The sequence below is a fragment of the Anomalospiza imberbis genome, chromosome 1 (assembly GCF_031753505.1).
Source record: "Anomalospiza imberbis isolate Cuckoo-Finch-1a 21T00152 chromosome 1, ASM3175350v1, whole genome shotgun sequence".
NCBI lineage: Eukaryota > Metazoa > Chordata > Aves > Passeriformes > Viduidae > Anomalospiza > Anomalospiza imberbis.
The window spans coordinates 100,691,203-100,711,787 of NC_089681.1; the positions used below are offsets into that span (position 1 = coordinate 100,691,203).

The 20,585-nt window shown below is 43.5% G+C and overlaps 1 protein-coding gene across 2 annotated transcripts in view; it reads right to left on the minus strand.

The window, feature by feature from the left end:
• EGFR (epidermal growth factor receptor) overlaps window positions 1-4,984 on the minus strand; it is a 156,937-nt gene extending 151,953 nt beyond the window's left edge. Inside the window, exon 1 of one of the 2 annotated variants that reach the window (XM_068202461.1) lies at window positions 4,486-4,984. In XM_068202461.1, the coding sequence (XP_068058562.1) occupies window positions 4,486-4,591 (106 nt within the window). In that variant the 5' untranslated portion in view covers window positions 4,592-4,984. The remainder of the gene's footprint in view (window positions 1-4,485) is intronic. The other variant, XM_068202452.1, reaches the window with a different exon arrangement.
• Window positions 4,985-20,585: the final 15,601 nt, after the last annotated feature.

Genomic DNA, 20,585 nt, shown 5'->3' on the forward strand with positions numbered 1-20,585 from the left:
AGAAAGGAGTTTTGAGAAGTTATAAACACAATTAGAATATGCATAATGCAATTCACACAATTCCAAATGGCAATTATTCTATCTAGCAAGCAATCTTTTTAGAGAATTTGACTAGTCTAGATTTATAAAGGTTTGTCAGCCAGGTCACCCCAGGAAGTATTCCTAATATAGAACAGCCAGAAGATGCTTTTGGGAGTACAGCCTGTTCTGGCTCCCTCAAATTAAAGTTCTACAAGTCAAATTTGTGTTACACAAACCCTTTTGCAATACAGATCCAAGTCTAACATGAGATTTAATACAAGTTCTCATACCCATAAATACTGGTGCTTATAACATGCTGACACCAAATTTGAGTATCAATTCTTTCTGGGATAATCCACTCACATACACAGTGTGACTGTGCTCTCTGATGCACACATACTACTGAAACCTGGACTGGAGCAAGAGTTTGTAGCAACATCAACAGTTTCTATGCAAAACCATTCCATGAAGGTACTGTCGTCCTCCCAAAAATGAAGTAAACCTTCCACTAGGCTTGTTTCCGAAGAGCTACTAAGCAAAGGCAGTTTGTGCTCAAGGAAGATAAGGACACTTTCTGAAGGAACTGGTTTGGCTAGTCAGCTATCTTGCTGCTAAAGCTAGCATATCCCAGTGATTTCAGTGATACACGGATACCTAAATGCAAAAGTCAGCCCTGAGGACCATAATGGCACTGTGCGACACTCCCAAAAAGTCTCTCTTTATAAATTAACAAATAAATTACAACGGACTACTCTGATTGTAAAGTCTCCAGGGCATTGATCTTGATCCTATTTATCTGCAAATATATTAATATACTCTTGATGCAAGAAATAACACATTTGTATTTAGTAACATTTAAGCATCTTGTTTGCTCACCATACACACACTTTGCTGAGAGGCCAATCTCCCTTGTAAAATTTGCACATAGTCACTATATTTTGCAGATTGCCTGAATCAAGGAGATGACTTGCTAGCATTTTACCTTCCCTTCGCTGCTCTTAATGATGGGGTTTGGGTTTTGTTCTTAATCATTCACACACTGAGGCACTGGAGTAAAAGCAGCTCTACACTCAATACTATTTATTTATTTCTATTATCTCACCAAATTGGGCTGTATCAGTATCCAAGTTTCCATTTCTCTAACTGTATTTACCATCAAGACTGCACAGATTTATTTCAGTTTACAAATCCAAAAATGTTTGGTCATTTACCAAGGAAATAGAAAATAACAAATGGTTGCATAGACGAGACCTCACATAATAAATACCTACACAAACATACTAGTAACTCCTGTCCACATAGAAAATTCCACTCGTGTCAGTGGTAATACAAACACAGGAATGAGAGAACAGTGTACCAGCTCTCCTGGGACTTTAACAGGAGTATGAGGCATCCTTCACCTGGTACCAGGTAGACAGAGAACACTGCTGATTCCTCAGCCACGCTGTGGATGTGTGGGCAGACCCCTGCTCCTGGGAGGCCCCCATAGCAGGCACAACTCACAGGCTCCTGCCAGATCTCTGCTCCACAGAGCAGCAGCCAGGTTGCACTGGAGTGCATCTGAAAAGGCACTGCATGCTTACATGTAACTGGATCTGCACAAGCCACAAAGACTCTAGGTGTCTACTTGTAGGCATCTGTCACAAGTAAGCATGGAATAATACACAGTGCAGAAACTACAAGACAATACTCAATATAAGTACACACACAGCCCACAAGTAAACACTGCACAGGATATTAGACAAAAGTGTTTTACTTCACATGGACATGAATACTTGGATACCCTTAAAGAACTTAGTCCTTTGTATAAGACTCCGGGTACAGAAAGCTACCACAGTCCACTCTGGCAGCTCCCAAGCTGCCTGGCATACCTGTGTGCACACTCCCGACACAGAGCAGCACACTCCCATCCCACAACGGCTGCAGCTACAGATCAAAACTAGAGATATAAAACCAATATATAGCAACAAAAAGCAATTTGCTGAACCGTAGCACCGTCACCGAGCACCGTCACACAAAGGACACAGGTCAAATGCAGCCAGCATAAGTGGCATGCCAGCTATCACAGGTATTTATCTCAGGTACCACAAAGCAGGCCTCCCGGGGTACATCAGTGGAAATCCGGATTAGTTCTGCTTGTTGTGGGTCAACATCAGAGCAGGTACATAGAAGCAGGTATTGATCCCTGTGATGAGAGTACTTCACTTTTGAGCAATGCTGTTTGGTTCTGGAATATGTTCAATTAGGCTTTTGTTTGTATCTTAATGACTACAGTGTTACAACAAAACCAGTTTTCTCTCATCCATCTTCAAGAAAATTAATTCTACAATTTTGGGAGAAGACACAATTGTATTTAAATTTCCATTCAAACACTATGTTGATTGGATTTTATAGGCTGATTCTGATGTTCTTCTAATAGCTGCCCAGGCACCTTTTCTTTTTTTGAGACCTTTCATTTTGGTAATAGAACAAATCAGGTTTAAGTTTTAAGAAGTGTCATTTCACATGCAATTTGAACTTGCAGAAGTGTTGCATATATTTATGACAGCAAGTTTCCTTTCAGCATTTCCCTGAATTCTGATGCTAGGTCTTATCATTTGACCAAGGAGGCAGTCCCAAACATACACTGATCCTCTACTACCTGCTGGACCTGTTGCTTCAAATCTATAACACCCAGTTCTTAGATGCTGCTTCATTTTGTGCCTCTGAGTAATTTTCTTGCTTATCTTCAACTGTAGGGAGAAACTAATGAAGTCAAATGAATTGATTAGGTTAACACTTTCAGAAGTGTTAACTTCTGCCTCCACCTCTGCCACTGAGCCTCCAGCTTTTATCAGAGGAACAGTTACTTGCTGACACAACATCCTGAGAATAACCTCTATTGGATTTCTCATGCAGCCATTGATTATTTAGTAATCCTCAAAAACCTGTGAACCTCCTAAGCTTATGAGACACAGAATTAAATATTATAAACAGGGTATTTCTCCTCACTCTTAACATATTATAGAAGGCATATGCACCTGAGACTGCATCTCAAAAGACAGGCAGAGCAGATGGCAGGCGGTTTACTTCTCACCAGCTTCAAAGAGTGAGGAAAAATAAATAAATAAAAAGAAAACCAGGAAAGAAAAACTGCCCATGTTACATCAACAACAGGTATGAACTTGATTTCTGGAACAAGAGAATCTTTCCGCTTTTTTAAAGGTTGTGCAACTAGTTCTTTTGGATGGGGTGTTCCTCACTTTTAGGGCGGCTTTACTGTCCACTGTCACGAAAGACTCTAAGTTGCTCTAAGCCATGCAATCAGCCCTTCTGGAAAGTAATAGTTCTCTTCTCCTGCTTTTTCTTTAAAAAGAATGAAAGGAAAAAGAAGAAAAACCAAACCACCCAAATCTGCATTTTTTCCTCTGGCTGGCAGATTTCCAAGATAAAGAGGACTGCTCTCCGGCTGGAACAGCAGCCGGGGCCTGCTCTCCAAACTCACAAAAGAGAACACCACACACAGAGAAAACGTGACGGGTCTGACCAGCCAGAAACGTCTTATCCTCTGAGACAGCTTCTCCAATAAAGAAGGAAAACCCAAGCACCCGCGGCAGCCCCACGCCCCGGCCCCACAGCCAGTCCCGCCGTGCTGTTCCCACGCACCGCCGGCACGGGCGGGCAGCGCCGGGGCTGGCAGCGCCGGCAGCCTCGGGACGGGACGGGACGGGACGGGACGGGACGGGACGGGACGGGACGGGACGGGACGGCGGCTCCTTCGCGCCGGGTCGCTCCTCTTTCTGATAACTGGGGAACTAGAACCCACACGAAGTTTCCCTTTTTTTTCAGTCACCCCCTCTCCAGGTGCATACTTTTTTCTATTATCACTATGACTATTTTTGAACAGGACAAGCGGAGGTGTCCGGGTCAGAGCGACAGCGGGTTACCGGAGCGGCGCTTATTCGGGAACCCCGCGGCTTTTCCCCGCCGCCCCGGTGCAAGGGAGCCGAGAGCGGCTGTGCTCGGCTGAGCCGGGAAGTGCTCTCCGGGGAGCGACTGGGAAACGTGGGAAGGGGGGAAGAAGAAAAAAGACACACTAAAGAGAAGCACAACCGATGAGATGTGCCAAGGCTTATTCCCTTTTATTTCCTCCACCCCCACAAAAGAAAATAAGCCAAGAATCAGGAAGTCAGGGCTGCGTGATTGCTGCTATAGGTTTGGTTTTCTCCCCGTTTCTCCCCTCTCTCTGTTTTTGGGGTGGTTTTTTTGTTTTGATTTGGTTGTTTTTTTTTGTTTGGGTTTTTTTTTTTTTTTTTTTTTTTTCCTTTTCTTTTCTTTTCTTTTTTCTTAGGGAAATAAGTAGTTGGGACTTTCCCTCCGCCTCTCCCCACGGGAGGCCGCGGCACGCAGCCGCCCGCAGCCCCGGCTCCCTGGTCCCCCGGTACGAAGCCGGCAAAGGGCGGCGGGACCCCCGTGCACCCCTACCTTTCTTTCCCTCCAGGGCAAGGCAGAGAGCGAGGCGCCCCAGCAGCAGCACCAGGACAGCGGCGCCGCGGGGCCCGGCGGCAGCGAGGGGGCTGCGGCCGCCCATGCTGCGGGACCGCCGCTCCCCCGGCGGAGTGGGTTTGGGGGTCGGACGGGACGGGACGGGACGGGCGCACGGATGATTCCGCGGAGCCGCTCCTGCTCCCCTCTGGTCTTCTCCCGCGGCAGCGATCAGCTCCTCTCCGGCGCTCTGCCCTGCGCGGCTCCGAGCAGCATGCTGGAGGGCGGCCGTCGAGGTCTGCGCGCACACGTGCGTGCCCCGCTGCGGGCTGGCTGCTGCCTTCCTCCTCCTCCTCCTCCCTCCCACCTCTGCTCCTCCTGCTGCAGGCGGCGGCCGGTGCACAAGGGCTTGCGGAGCGGCTGGAGCCGGCTGTGGGACGGGGTGCGCCCGGCTGCGCTCTCCACTCGGTCGCGGAGCGCAGGGGCTCCCTCTGGGGACGCCAAGGAGGAGGAGGATGGGGAGGGAGCAAGGAGGAGAGGGGAGGAGAAACCGGCAGCGCCGTCCCCGCCGAGGTGGAGAAGGGGCGGGCTCCCCACCTGTCCCGGAATATAGGATGAGAGGAGGTGGGAGCGGGGACAAGATATTTCAGTCGTTCCTCCTTGCTCGGGAGGCTGTGTATGTGTGGATTTTCTACTTCCTGGCAGTTTCCGCCCGGCAGCTGCCAAAGGCATGAGCGCGCATTTGCGGCACTGCTCGCAAAAAAGCGGCGTGGCGCTAACGCAGCTTCTGCCGTCTCGTGTGCTCCCGCCCGGGAGTGGTGGGGGGGCAGAGGGTTACAGCAGTGCGGGTGTCCCGGGCGAGGTCGCAGCAGAAGCGCTGTCCCGTCCCGTTCCTCAGGGAGAGCTGTCCCCTCGCAGCGCCAGGGAGACGAATGCGGGCAAGGGAGAGCTGAGGCGTTTTACTGGGGAGCAGCGAAGCCGCTCCGGAGGTTCGATCCGCTCCCCAGGGGCGCATCTCCGGGGCTCCGGCCTCGTTTCTGCCCCCCGAAGTCAGCGGAACCCACTTGGCCTCTGCGAATAGTCCTGCTCTCGTTCTGTTAATTTTACTCCCGATACTTGTAAGGCTAAGTGTGTGCATGGAATGAAACAGCGCAGTTTTAATGCGTATTTAGCGCAGGGATAACAGGGTCCCTGTCTGCCCGTACCGCTTCTGTTCCCCTGCCACCAGCACTGAGAAAGTGCTCCTTGCTCCGTGTAACAAGTTACTTAATAAACACAAAATAACACAAGTGTTCCTGAGGTGCTCCAAGCACATCCACAGACATTAAGCAAAAGAGTACCCGTGTGGTGCTCCTTTCTGTCAAGGGGAAAACCCAAGCTATTCAGGATTCATTAAAATATTCCGATGGTTTTTTAACAGGCTGTTTCTCTGGAAAGTGGGAGGAAGCACTGTCTTGTCACTCAGGTATGTAAATAGCACACAGACGTGCCACTTGTCTGGGCTGGAGTTTCTCCGAGTAGATCATGATTCAACACTCAAACCTGCTGAATGCTGGTGGTAATTTCTTCATAAAGCTCTTCTGAGGGCTTAGGTTACACAGTCAATAGGATGTGAAGACTTAAAACTGCTGTGATTAAGTGGGAACTCCAGAACTAAAAACCAATAATGACATGAGGTTTGGGAAATTCCGTGCTAAATGTCTGTGTCTGTCACAAGGTGCTGGAGCACAATAGATTGCAAAATAGTCACTGAGTGTACCTTGACTTGTTTCTGTTATGCATGTTTCTCTGAGAGATCCATCACCCTTCTCCTACCAGTCAAATTCCTCTGTAAAATCTTTATTTCCGATACTTTAACTAGCCGCTGTCCTAACTAGGCATAGAAAACTACCATCCCATTTAGACATCCTAGTACAAAGCCCGATGCCTGGCCACATGCCTTTAATCATTTACTAAGATGAGTTGCATTACAAGACTGCTTTCACATTCTGTAGCTGACATTCTGGTTCATTTATATTTTGTAAATAATGTGGAAGGTGTACTTTGAAATAAACTCACACATTAACAACATCGAGGAACTCTATTCATGTGATTGGTTTCATGGCTGTAACTGAGGACAGAACCTTAGCTTACAATACAATATTAGTACAAATTTGCTTCAAAGATTCTCATACAGTGCAACTTCACAAACACAATGTGTATATGGTTCATTTTCATTTATTTAGACAAATAGGAGGATCTTTAAAAGTGAGAGAGACCTAGGAAAAAGAGATCAACTTCTAGGGAGGGAAGATTTGCAAAGCATCCTCAGCACACACAAATGATTACAGCTTGCCTTATGATAAAGGAAATGCAATTAAGACAAGCAAGAAATTAACTTCATATCAGTTCTGTAGGTAAATAATAAATAAAAATGTGCCACTAGACATGCACACTGGGTATCAAGCTACCAATATAGAAGGTAATAGGGTTTTTAAAGTCTAGAAAAAGAAAGGATTCAAAGTGACAAATGAAAACCAAACTAAACATAGGAAAAAACCAAAACATTTTTGCATGTGAATTCAGTGAAGAAACTGGTCCAAATCCTGTCCTAACATGCTGAAGAACAAATACTTGCTTTGCAGAATTTTTGTGATTCTACCTCATATACTGAGCAGGAACATTTCATACTTGCTTCACCCCCTCACCATGTACTGCCCTTACATAAGCACACATAAATTCAAGTATTTGATTCTAACTAAACACCCTCTTCATTGCTGACATGGTGAGCAAGGAGAGACTAGGCAAATTCCCCTTTAAATTTTTTTTCCCATGCTTCAGATACCCACTACAGAAGACTTTCATCTGCTGCTGGCAGTGCAGTACTGCTGAAGGGGCTGCACAGCAAGCTGGCGTAAATTCTGTCCTCCCACCTTTGTGAGCACAAATGTGTTACTTTTGTGACATTGTGCTCTGCTTGACAAGGTCATGAGACATGTAAAGGAACTCTAAGACTGAAGTTTGAGAAGCTTACCACAGGCAGGAATTTCAGGCCTTTTTTACCAACTGAGCAATTTCTGAAATGGTTTAATTCAAACATGACATTTTCCATAAACAGCTGCTCACATACCCAGTGACTGCCTTTGGTATAATTCCTTTGAAGCAAATATGAATTTTACCAAGGGCATGCAATATTCATTTTGCAAAATTTTATTGCTGGCTGCATGTATGCATGGATCAAAGGTCATGGAACAAAGGCCAACCTTTTGATCACCAATTTTTAAATTGATATTTTATAATGAAAATACTAAATACAACATCTGTCTTCAGCTTTCTTTTGATTTGCTTGCTTTATAGTATGTGTATATATATACATATTATGTCTTCTATATATTAAGCATAAACATGCTGACCTGTGAAGTGAAGATCATGTAATCTGGTAGTTCTTCCACATGAACATACTTCTGGATTGCAAAATTTGACTTACCACCGCTTGCCTGCACCACTGATCTGGTTACTTTGCCACACATGGAGAGAAATAGCTGTAAGAGGATGAATAACTGATTTCCCTGTCAGTGGAAAAGGCAGGATTAATTCTCCTATCTCTTCCACATTCCCTCCAAACAAAACAGAGTTTCAAAATCCTATCAAGAGTAAAAAAATCTCTGCTTCTGGATCCTTTTCTTACATGAAAAAAAAAAAATGTTGCTTTTCATTATCCACCAAGAGTGGGTCAGCATTTGCCCCTCAAAAAAAATTTATCAGCAACCATTCCTCAATGGTGATGCTGTTTTTCTCTGTGAAGAAGTTGCGAAAGTGGTTTTAAAGGGCAGGCCTTTTACTGGGAGAGAAGAAATGGAGACAAATTAGTGGAGTTTTACAGTCCAGTTTGCTCAGATTTTGCATTGTGTTTGAGATTGCCGACATTGTATTTTGCATTGTAGTTTGTATTCCATGACTGCTCACTCAGGTTTTAAAGCAAGGTCTGAGATAAAAATTCATAAAGCTTTATGGCACTTTGCATGTTGAAAATATTGCACACACATTAAGTAATTTATCTTTGCAAATCTCCTGTAAAGCAGGTTAGTAGCTATCATTCCCATTTTATAGATGTAAAATAATTTGCCTTGGGCGGAGCTTTAGTGGTAGAGCTAGAGTTATCACTCAAGAGCTCTATTTAAACCTTGGATCATTCTCTTTCTAAAGAGTGTCCCTGATGAAAATGGATGGATTTGTACACAGATTATCTTTCTCTCTTCCCTTAACACTGTTTACAGAATCATAGAATATGCTGAGTTGGATGTAATGCATCAGGATCATTGATTCTAACTCCTGGCCTTGCACAGGACACCCCAAGAGTCACACCATGTGCCTGAGAATGTTGTCCAAACACTTCTTGAACTGTGTCAGGCCTGGGGCTGTGACCGCTTCCTTGGGGAGCCTGTCCTAGTGCCCAACCACCCTCTGGGGGAAGAACCCCAAACCTTCCCTGACACAACTCCAAGCCAGTCCCTCAGGTCCTGTCACTGGTCACCACTGGTCACCACAGAGAAGACATCAGTCTCTGCCCCTCCTCTTCTGTTCATGAGGAGATTTTAGCTGCAATGAGGTCTCCCCTCAGTCTCCTCAAGGTTGGACAGACCACGTGGCCTCAGCTGCTCCTCCATACAGCTTCCCCTCACGGCCTTTTACCATCTTTGTTGCCGTCCTTTGGATGCTCTCTAATAGCTTTGTATCTTTCTTACGCTGTGGCACCCAAAAGTGCCCCCAGCCCTCGAGGTGACGCAGCCTCAGTGCAGAGCAGAGCGGGACAATCCCCTCCCTTGCCCAGCTGGCCACGCTGTGTGCGATGGACCCAGGACAGGCTTGGCCCTCCTGGCTGCCAGGGCACTGCTGACTCACATTCCACTTGCCATCGACCAGGACCCTCATGTCCCTTTCCATGGCACTGCTTCCAGCATCTCATTCACCACCCTGTCCAGCAAAATTCTCTTAAATCAGGAACAGACTTTTAAAATTATTTAAACTCCATTAGGGATTCACAACACTAGCTTGTACATTAATGAATGTAGGCAACAAAAAAATCAGTTTAAAAATAAAACCTGTGCAGCTGTAGTGCTTTTTAGCACCCAAACATTAATTGCAGCCATTGCATGGGAGAAAGTGTGAACCATCTGTTTTCTGAATTATGGCTTCTCTTTGAAAAGACCCCCAATTTTTGTCCAGTATAAAGTAGGGGGAAAAATAGTTTTGTGCATTTTGATTAACATCTAAAGTAATTGCAAGAAGAAAAAAAAAAAGACATGGCTAATTCTGTCAGTATTGAAGATAAACCCAGCAATTGATAAGATAAACTGAACAAGGTTATCAGGGTTTCATAGGAAAAACTACACTGTATTGACAAAAGTATTCAGATCGACTCTCTGTATAGTTGTTCTTTCCCCTCTAGCAAAATCTCTGCTGAACTCCTGGGGAATGTGGCACCTCCATTGCCATCTAGGAGATAATTCCAAAGGGTAGAATGCATTTTCTGCTTAAAAGCATCTGGCATTTAGTTGTTTGTAACGTCACATGAAGACTACTGTGGTTTTTCATAAACTTTAACAAGTACCAAAACTAGGCATTTCTTACCTCAGTAAGTTTTGCAGTTCGTGAGGGGAACGACATAAGGATTGATATTATGATGGAATGAGGTATATTATATACAAAATCTTTGTTACTAAACAGCACAAGTTTCCTACATAAAAACAAGCTCCAGCCTTATTTCTGTACTTTGTTGAGGTGACTTATACCTGGATATTAGTATGGTACATATATTCATTCATTCAATCAGAAATCATACAACTCTGTATGATTGCAGCAAATACATTTTGAGCATGCTCTCAATTAATGGGATGTCAGTGGAAGCAGAACTAACACAGAATCACAGAATGGGTCACTGTTGACCACAGTGGATCACTTGGTCCAGCCTCTCTGCTCAAGCAGGGTCATCCTAGAGCAAATGACACAGTATTTTATCCAGATTGTTCTTGAATATTTCCAGTGAGGGAGACTCCACAACCTCTCTGAGCAATGTGTTGTGGGCAATCTGCTTGGTCATCTGCACAGTAAAGAAGTTCTTCCTCATATGCAGGTGGAGTCTCCTGTGCATCAGTTTCTGCCCATTGCCTCTTGTCCTATTGCTGGGCACCACTGAGAAGAGCCTGGATCCATCCTCTTGACACCCTCCCTTCAGATATGTACATGCAATTATAAGGTTGGACATGGTTCTCGTGGACATGGTTCATGGGCAGCTTGTTGTTCACCAGGACCCCCAGGGCCTTCTCCACAGAGCTCCTTTCCAGCAGGTCAAACCCCAGCCTGTGCTGGTGCATGGTGACACTATCAGAGCACTGTATAGTTATTCAGGATGGGTGAGTAGGAATGCTAGATGTCTGATTATGAACACTAATACTGCTAATTGCATTACTCTCACTGTCTGTTCTGAACTTTATGCCCTTGCTTACCTAATTCCTGACCCACTGCATAGCCTGCCACAGCCCATGTATGTCCACAGTGACAAAGAGATGGGGACAACAAGGCATAAGCCCATGCTTTGACTCAGGAAGAGTAAAAGTGCCAAGCTCAGGTGAGGTAGTTGGTTTGGGTTGGTTGCATTTATCTTGCACCTTCCCTTCCCTTCCCTTCCCTTCCCTTCCCTTCCCTTCCCTTCCCTTCCCTTCCCTTCCCTTCCCTTCCCTTCCCTTCCCTTCCCTTCCCTTCCCTTCCCTTCCCTTCCCTTCCCTTCCCTTCCCTTCCCTTCCCTTCCCTTCCCTTCCCTTCCCTTCCCTTCCCTTCCCTTCCCTTCCCTTCCCTTCCCTTCCCTTTTCCCTTCCCTTCCCTTCCCTTCCCTTCCTTTCTCCCACACCAAATTCAATACCACATGCAAATACTGCAAGTGGTTGCTGAAAATACTGTCTCCTTAGGTGTTTGTACTGCTGAGAAATCTAAGGCACAGAGGGAGTGAGGCAAGCTGGTAGCCCTGAGTAAATGCACAAGGAATGTGCATCAAGGGTGTGGCTAATGGGGGTTTCTTTAGATTCAGCCATCTCCTGCCGTTTGCATCCAAAACGGACAAAGATAGGAATGATAAGACATTGCAACACTCTGATTCTTCTGAAAAACTACAGCAACCAGTCCTTATATAGGCTAGCAAATATACAATAAGTCAGGTTTCCCTTATATCCACTCCTTGTTTTGCACTATGGAGGTGTCTCTAACCTTAGCTGACTTTTCTACATTAATTCCTATATGTTACTCAAATTAAAACAAAGATAGACAGAGGCTGACTAGACAAGTAACTGTACAGGGCCATTCTCCACTGCAAAATGAATTGTCACAGAGTAGATTGTATCCATCAAAATATTAAAGTGTCTCAGCCTACAGACTGATGTGGTTGCATCCTATGAGGAGCACTCCTTGACCTCTGCTGCCTCCCGAACTGTATGTGGAAGAGTACTAGCCATTCTAGCCTGGGACTGTTTGTACAAATGAATAATGCAGATGATCTAGCACAATGTGCAGGGAACACTCCCTGCACAATTGACCAACATGAGCATGGTCATAGCTATTTCCCAATATTTTGAAGTCATCAGTTCTGTTCCTTACTCATCTCAGTGCACACAGATTCAATAACCAAGGTATCTGAGTAGGTAAACTTTCCTTTTTAGTCAAAAAAAGTAGAGATGATCGTCAGTTCTTTTCTCCCAGCCCTGTTAGTAAATACCCTAATGTTTATAGACACTTCCTTGCTTCTTTCTTCTCTGTGATCCCAGAAATATGCCACTGAAATAATTACCTTGCATATTTTTCACAGGAAAACTAAGCCCAATAGCAAAGCTGTCACTGAAGAGAAGGGGTAAAACATTTTTCTATCATGCGCTTTGAGATTTTGTCCCCCAAGGGTTTTAACCACAGAGTAGATGATCATTTTTATTTAAAGCAAAACAAGTCATAATGCTTTATGAAAAATTCTATCATGTTTTATTCAGCACTGCATAGCTAAATAATAAAGACATGTTACAAAGTCTGGTCAATTCAATCTGATGAATGTAACCTAAATCCCAGAGATATTGCAACTGCACTGAAACAAATTTCATAGGATATGGACAGGTAACCAGCTGATCTTTTTATCATACCTTTAACTTTCAAAATCTTTCTCAGGTAAAAGTTTTCTGCAGCATGTTGGAGACTGTAAACAAATGTGACTGAGCAGAAGAGCATCTTCTGGAAATCAGAGATGTCACAAAGTGCTAGAATTTCCAGCAATGGCATCTTTCTTTTCTAATGAGGAGGAGCCAATGTAAATGACCCTGAGGAAGGCCATAAGGCAGTTTGGCCAAAATAGAAAGGTACAATATTGAAGACTGAGATTTGGATAAGTGACTTGGTGTTGGAGGATTGGATTTGAGAAGTAAAACAGCTGCAACATAAGCCCTGTCATTGTCACTGCATGTGTTTCTGGGCATTTCAGTTCAGACTGTCTCTTGTGATCCTGTGGACCGAATATCCACTACTCTTTGGGGTATGCTACATATGCCCCTGGAGCACATCTTTCAGCTTAGCTCTTTTTGGAAGAAACACACATTTTGCACCCAAAGCCCATAGCATGAGGAGGATCAGCCTCAGAAGCACACTCCCGATCCATACCAAAATGCTTTTACAAATGCTTGCCCACAATCTGCAGTTTCCAGAAAAAATGAGAAGCAATAAAATATTTTAGTTCCTACAGAAGTAAGAATTTTAATCTTTAGAAGGCAAGACCTAGAAGTTCAGTCTTTGAGGTTTCCAAACTGGGCTGACCCCAAACCCAGAACATAAACAGACCCAGTCTTTTATGGGTTACCTAGAAAACCACTTGATATGAAAATGGCAATGGGTTGAGAATGCCAAGCACTTCCCATTACCCAGTGATACTGCAAGGTAAACAACATACACAGGATCTGTAAGGAAAATAACAGGCTAAAAGCAGCCAGGCAGCTCTTCAGGGAGCCATTACAGTGGTACACATCAGCAGGCAGGCAGGGTGGGAGCCAGGGCCGGCCACTGCATCCACAGAAATAAGGTGCTGCAACTCAGGACAAAGTTAGTTAGTCCACAAACCAGATAATCAAGAGCTGATATCCTATTTTAGGTGCTGTCTAAACATGGCTACAAAAAGGGGTTGTGAGGGGCCACCTGAATGCTCTGAGCTTTTTCTTCTTTCCTATTTATAGCATGGTCCCCAACACACCTCAGGATATCTATTTGATCTCAGCTCTCTGGTATTTACTTCTTGAGCTCCCAACAGCTTTGATGGCAGTACTCCCTTTCTGTGCAGACAGATGAGCAATTCTTTGGGCATTTCAGTAAACCTTCCAGAGGTAATTAAGATACAGCTGTCTCTGTAGCTTCCTCTTCTCCAAACTCAAGAGTAAGTCCTTAAAATCCTCATGTGACTTGACAGCAAGAGGATGTGTACCTATAACCAATTCCGTGTGCACACTCCCACCTCCATCAGACCCCCAGCTACCAGTGTGTGATATCCTGCACTGCTGGCAAGAACACAATATCCTGGTGTAATAGAAAGCATACCATAAAAGTGCCCAGGGATATATGAGGATAAAGAAACCTGCCTCCAATTTTGTTTTCTGAAAGGGGTCAGATTGGATAGGTTACTTCACATTCTCCATCATCCCATCTTCATAAGCAGCTCCCCAAACTTACAAGCTCCTCATCATTTGATTTCATGCATTACTTCCTTTCCCAGCCACTTCTGCAGAACTAGAGACCCAATTCATTTAAAAAATGAGACCCAGTACAAGAGCATTAACGTTTCCAGACCTGCTTCCTTCCTGACCTCACTGCTTATTTGACTGTAAAACAACTGATGCTGCAGTTTTCAAAGAGGCGAGTGTGGACCACAATTTCTATTCCCAGTCTGTGGGAGTGGGAAAGTGACTTTGGCATAAATACATGCAATTTGATACTTTAAATATAATTTAAACCAGCTCCTTTTCCTTTAAGCCTAATTTCCTCTGAAGATAGAAATTTATCACCAATGACTCAAGCTTCCTCAAGGTTTTATCAATTTAAACCTCAATAATGTTCTTCCTTCATGGGTTCATGCTACATTGCCTAGCCCTTGCTTATTCAGCCAGTACTTGCTCATGCAAACCAATACTTTGGCTTTTCTGGCTTATTTGTGTGACTGCTTTTTTATTGTGTACTTTGCCCAATCTATTAATTTGAGATGAGGGTCTTGTGGGAATTAAAAAAGTCTGCAAATGGATTTGTTAAAAATTTTTAAATCTGTTTAAAATCTTGCCTGTTTTCTATATGGCTGCAGAATACAGAAATGCTTCTTCTACGTGGAACAGTCAACAAATGCCTGGAGCTCCCAGCAGTGGAATTACTGAAGACTGCTTTTCTACAAATGATTTTGCCTTCTCCCTTTGTTGCCTGTCATCTGCAGTACACTCCTGTGTCCTCCAACACCAGCTGGATTAGAGGCAGCTGGTATGGAGATGCATCCATGGTAATTGGCCATATGGGCTGATGGTGATACACAGCTTCAGCATCTCCTCTTTACCTACCACCTGATTTAACAAGGCTTGGGAGGTCCTTGCTCTTCCATGGTATTTGGTTAAAATTAGTTAACAGGAATGGGGATCAACAGATGGAATGACTGCATGAATCTTTCTTCCAAACTAAAAAATTGGGGGCTGACAAGAAGCTGTGATTGTGTGACTTGAAACGGCTGAAACGTGTCCTTGGTGTTTTTTCTAGCACCTCAGGAATAATGACAGGTTTAGAGAATGCAGCTCTGTGACCTTATTTGAATTGCAGTGTGTCTGAACAGCTCTCTCCAGGCTTTTTTGGGTAAGTTTAAAGAGACTATATCAAGACTTCAGTGTGGTCCAAGGTCACCAGAGTTGTTACGGCTCATGGCAGAGGCACATGTGCTCCATGATTCTGAAGTTTGTCATTCACAGATCTGCTCCTGACCTTTGTTTTTATATCTGCATCTCACCCTGAAGCTAACACGAAGTGCAACAGAAGCCAAGTCTACTTGATCAAGCCCACACAGAAGTCAGAGGTCTTCCTTGGAGAGTTGGCTGCTGGCTCACAAGGACTACCCTCAGGAAAGGAAAACAAGGAGGTTGTGTTTGTTTTGCACTTTCTCAAAAACCAGAAGACTGACCATAAGTGAACGAAAGTCTTATCTGAGTATGGAGAAGGAAGTAAGGGGAAATAAGAATTACAATGAAAAAGTCTCAAATCATCACAATTTCTCTGTGTGGTCTGAAAAATTAGATGATGAAGTAGGAGTCAGACCTTCAAAAGCTGGAAGTATGTGTAAGACCAACCTTCCCTATGTAAAATGGGGATAACAAGTAGAACAAATACCTAAAGAATTTTTAAGAATAACAACTTAATAACCGCATGGTGCTTTACATCCAGGGAGAGCTTCAGAAATGCTAAATATTCTTAAAATCTTGACATTCCACAATGATGTTGGTTTGATATCTGCAAAGGGGTACTTTCTGTTTCAGGGACCAGCTGCACTCTCACTCTTTAAGTGAAGGTTCTTCCCTGAAATAGAAAGATAACCAGGTTGATGAGATACAGCACTTGCATTGCTGCTCTGTTCAATCTTAATTACTGGTGTGGTGACAGGAGCAGTATGAATCAAACCAGTCCAGCCAGGAGATCTTACCACAGGCTGGTTAACCTCTACATTAATATGAACATCTGACACTTCATTTTCTAGAAGGGATTAAAACAAGGGTAAAACCTTGGGGGAGGCCACTTGCTTGTATGTATGGGTCAAGGTGGGAGGAACAGAGGCCATGAGCAGGAAGTTCCATGGCTTGAACTGGTTCAACCCTCCCTTTTGCCTGTGATGTGGAGCCCACTCAGACTTACTTGGAGCCCAGTGTGAAAGAGGGCAATGAACTCAGGTGGGGTTTGCTGCATAGTGGTTGCATATGTGCCTCTGGGCAGGTCCAAAGCACAAAAAAAAAGTCACTGCTCTTGGTAATCAGAGCGGAATGATGTATTTGCTTTCTTTCCATTTTAAAACAAAAATCCAGCCTGAGTGTTTTAAATAGCAGCATTTCTCTAGGAAAGGCATTTGTTTACTTTAGTGCCTGTAAAATTCGTCAGAACAAGAGTATGGGAAATAGAAAGCCTCGTGTTATTCACAGAACAAGTATAACAAGTTCTGCAAGTTCTCTTCCAATGTTTCACCAATTCACTCTGCTCAAAGTTGGCAGATTAGACTTCATCCTAAACACAGTACAGAAATTTTCTTTAGTTTACGAATTAGATACTGCAGTCTTTATACATCTGGGCCTAACACATTTAAGTACCTCCCACCCAAATAGCAATGGCATTGCTAACAGGCACCAGTTTTGCTGGAGACAGGGCCAGGATATTGAGAAACTTGCTCTGCTGACACTTGGCCCAGAAGAGCAGAAGTCACTGGCCATCTCCTGCAGGACTCATAACCCACACTCTGCAAGAACCTTATTTTACCAATGCTGTGCTTTTCCCCTCAGTGCCCAGCTTTGCTGCAAAGGACATTTCCATAGGATGTGGTGATGCATGTGAGCAACTTATAAAAGAGCTCAAGTTCATTGAGGGTTGTTAAATACTGGGACACAAACACAATTGTTGACTCAGGAAAGGCATAACATCACAGCAGCAATTGGGTTTGTTTGGGATGGAGAAAGAGAGGTGTCATGGAAACACCAGTTTTAGTTTGACACAGTACAGCCTATTTCCCCTTAATTAAGCAAGCAGAAATGGAAGTCCTTAGGCATCATTCTCCAGCTTTTAAGGCATTTACATATATGGAACACCTCTTCTCCTTCACCTGTGGAGTGAACAGCCTTTATCCACCACAACTGGAGCTATTTTTAAACAGCAGAGAAGGCTTTTCCAGTGTCAACTCATGAGCTGCTCTCTCCCTGAGCTCATGGAATAGGACACATATTCTGCCCAGCTACTAAAAATACTTGTGGAATGTTGGATGTATAGGGACTGACAAATCTCTCAGATATCCATAGAGGTGGGTGATAATTTGGGTTGAGTTCCCTTGATTTGGCTTTGATACCAGGCTGCTGCCCATGTGTTTCTGGCTGTTGACTTTATTCCCACATGACACAAACCTACCAAGGATCTGTGAGACCACATCAACTCAGAGGTACAGGATGGGAAGAGACCCTAATATTTGTCCCTAATGTTGCAAGGAAATGCTCTAAAGTTGACCATGTGTTAAGTAACACTTCATTTCACTAGGAGCTTCCCTGATCTCCAAAGCATTACTCATGGAGGAGGGACCTTTTTACCATGAGTAAAGGCTTTGGAATCCTGCCTCTAGTGTGGAACACTAGGTAACCACACTGAATATGTAAATCTCTGCTTTGTGCGATATGTGCATAACATTAGGAAAACACTACGGTAACAAAGAGCAAAATAAGGAAGGCTGTTCAACACCTCAATCTACATTCAAGCTGCTGATTTACAGAGCCAAGGGACAAACTCATGATCTTATGTTCCAACAAATTGCAGGAACATGATGCTGACAAGTTGTCTAAGGAATGTGGTCCTCGAAGAATTTATCAAACCTGTCCATAAGTCCATCCATGTACAGAGGCATTACAATTTTGGACAGCACTAAGAAGAGACCAGCCTCCATAGGCACATGTATGGCTTCCACAGATTCTAGAGAAGTCTCAGAAAAGATAAGGATACTCAAGACCATGAGAATTTGTGGCTTGACCTTCCTTAATCTCAAGCAGCAGATTTCTTAGAATAATTTACAATGACAGAGAAGGAAAGATTACAGCATTTGATTTTTTTCTTTGCTGTGGAAAAGCAGAGCATATGATAATACAGAAAGCAATTTTCCACTCTGCCTGAATGCCAGTACCACTATAAGAAGTCAAATGAATCAAATTATAGCCTCGTGAATCATGTATTTAACTGACTTTGCAGGGGAGGCAGAAAGGGAAGGAGAGGAATGGAGTTTGTTTCAAGCTTTTCCTCATGGCATAAATAAATAAAAAAGAGGGAAAAAACCTCTTTTAGTTTTTTTTTGCTGTAACAGAATGGTGTTCAATGACTACACAGCAACAACACAGGTGTCATTATCACAAAAATACACATAGGTTCTTTGTCTGCTTTAGTTTCATATATGACTTGCAATCCACAATCTACATTGAGATGTGAGAATGTGGTTAAGAGTTGGGAAATGAATAAAAAACCCAAATGTATTATTCTAACGAGCAAATGCTGCAGTCTACATCATATTATCTCACTAACTCCACTTGAAATTAAACAACATCCAGTCTGAATTATCTGCTCAGTTCCTGTCCTACACAAAGGTGTCAACAAGAGGGCACAAGCTGATTTTTATGATGTGAATCAGGTTTGGTGGAAACTATTACTTCTGAAATTTCAGCAGTGGGTTGGCCTGATAGATGGTATAAAATAAAGACTATCCCTGCCCTAGGGGGTTGCAGTCTAAAAAAAGACTAAAGGAAAGTATTTGCCTCTTGCAAAGTGATTTATTCAATTGGTCCTCTGAGTTTATAGTCTACTTTGAAGGTGGGCACATATGTTATGTAAATTCTAGTTTCTGTGAGAATCACAGAATAGGCCATACTGATGTATGCTGATTACAGAAATTGTATTTAGTTTAAAAATTAAAAAAAAAATCCTGTCTGTTCAGACATTTTGAAGTTGAAGTGATTTATTGGCTAAGAATAAATTTTATTTCCAGACTTCCTTGAATAATGTGGATAAATAAAACATCTTATGTACAAAATGTGTCACTTCCAAAAGTTATTCTTTCTACATTTTGTTTTAGGGGAAAATTATGGCGGAAAAACTGTTCTGAAGCAAAAATATTCTAAACCTGAAAGCTGCCAAGCAGCCTGCTGTTCAGTAAACTCTGCCACAATAGACAAACTAATAATTTCAAGAAAGAGTGATAATTGTGAACAAACCCACAGCAAAGCAAAGGGCTAGACTAATTGTTAGATCATGTAATCTGCAGGACTCTGATTTAGTGTTCGAGGTCATAATTGGGTCCCTGACCTCCTGCTTTGGTCACTGGAAATGAATGCAGCTGGACTTGGCTGGTCACTCTGTCAGACATTTGCTGAAGGATGCACTGAGTGCTCTTGTTAGCAGTTGGTTGCTGTTCAGGCTTAAGTCAGTGTAAATTGTGGCTGAGCTTAAGTCTTGCTGTCAGTAACACCAGAAGCAGTAAAGGCTCTTAGGTAAAGAAATAGGATTTCCTCTCCTTTGTCACAGGGCTTTCTGAAGCACAACAGCATGAATGCATGTTAGATAATCTACAATTCAGAATGCTTCCTACACGGAAGAGGCAAAAAAAGTAACATGGCTTAGTACAGTCTGCAGGCTTTGTGTCAGAAACCTGGTGCCCCAGTGCATGTATCTGCTCTGCACCCTTCAGCTAGGGGCATAACCTTTGACCCTGCATTTTGCTTTCCTTTAGATAAGGATATCTACCCTCTTTTTAAAAATGCTTTTAAATATACATGTAAGATAGGTTGGATCATTACAGAGCAAGCATACAAACAAATATACACACACCCAGACAAGCCATAGTGATACATAAAATGCAGACACTCCCCTGCAGAGAAATGTACGGATGACCTTAGGCTAATGACTGGAGTCTGGGTGGCACTGCTGGCATTCGCAGAGCACACACTCAAATAGCTGTGCAGGTCTGCACAGGCAGCCAGAGAGCCTTTTTGCATGAGGCTGGCTAGTGTGGATGTTCCCAGGCATGCTGAGCCATTTGGGGTAGCTGGCAGCTGCTGGGATGCTGCTGGGCAGGCAGCTCTGCTATATCTTCTCTAGCCTCAGAAGGCAGAGTTTATACTCACAAATAAGGAAAGGGGAGAACAGTTCCCATTTTCTAGAGAGTTGGGGGTTTTATTTACTTATTTATCAAAGCTGATATTTCATTTAAAGTCCATATGTACTTATCAGGAGCCTTGCTCGATCAAATGTGGTGCAGCTGGTGGTGAAGTCTCAGAAGTGTCTCTCATTCAACACTTCCC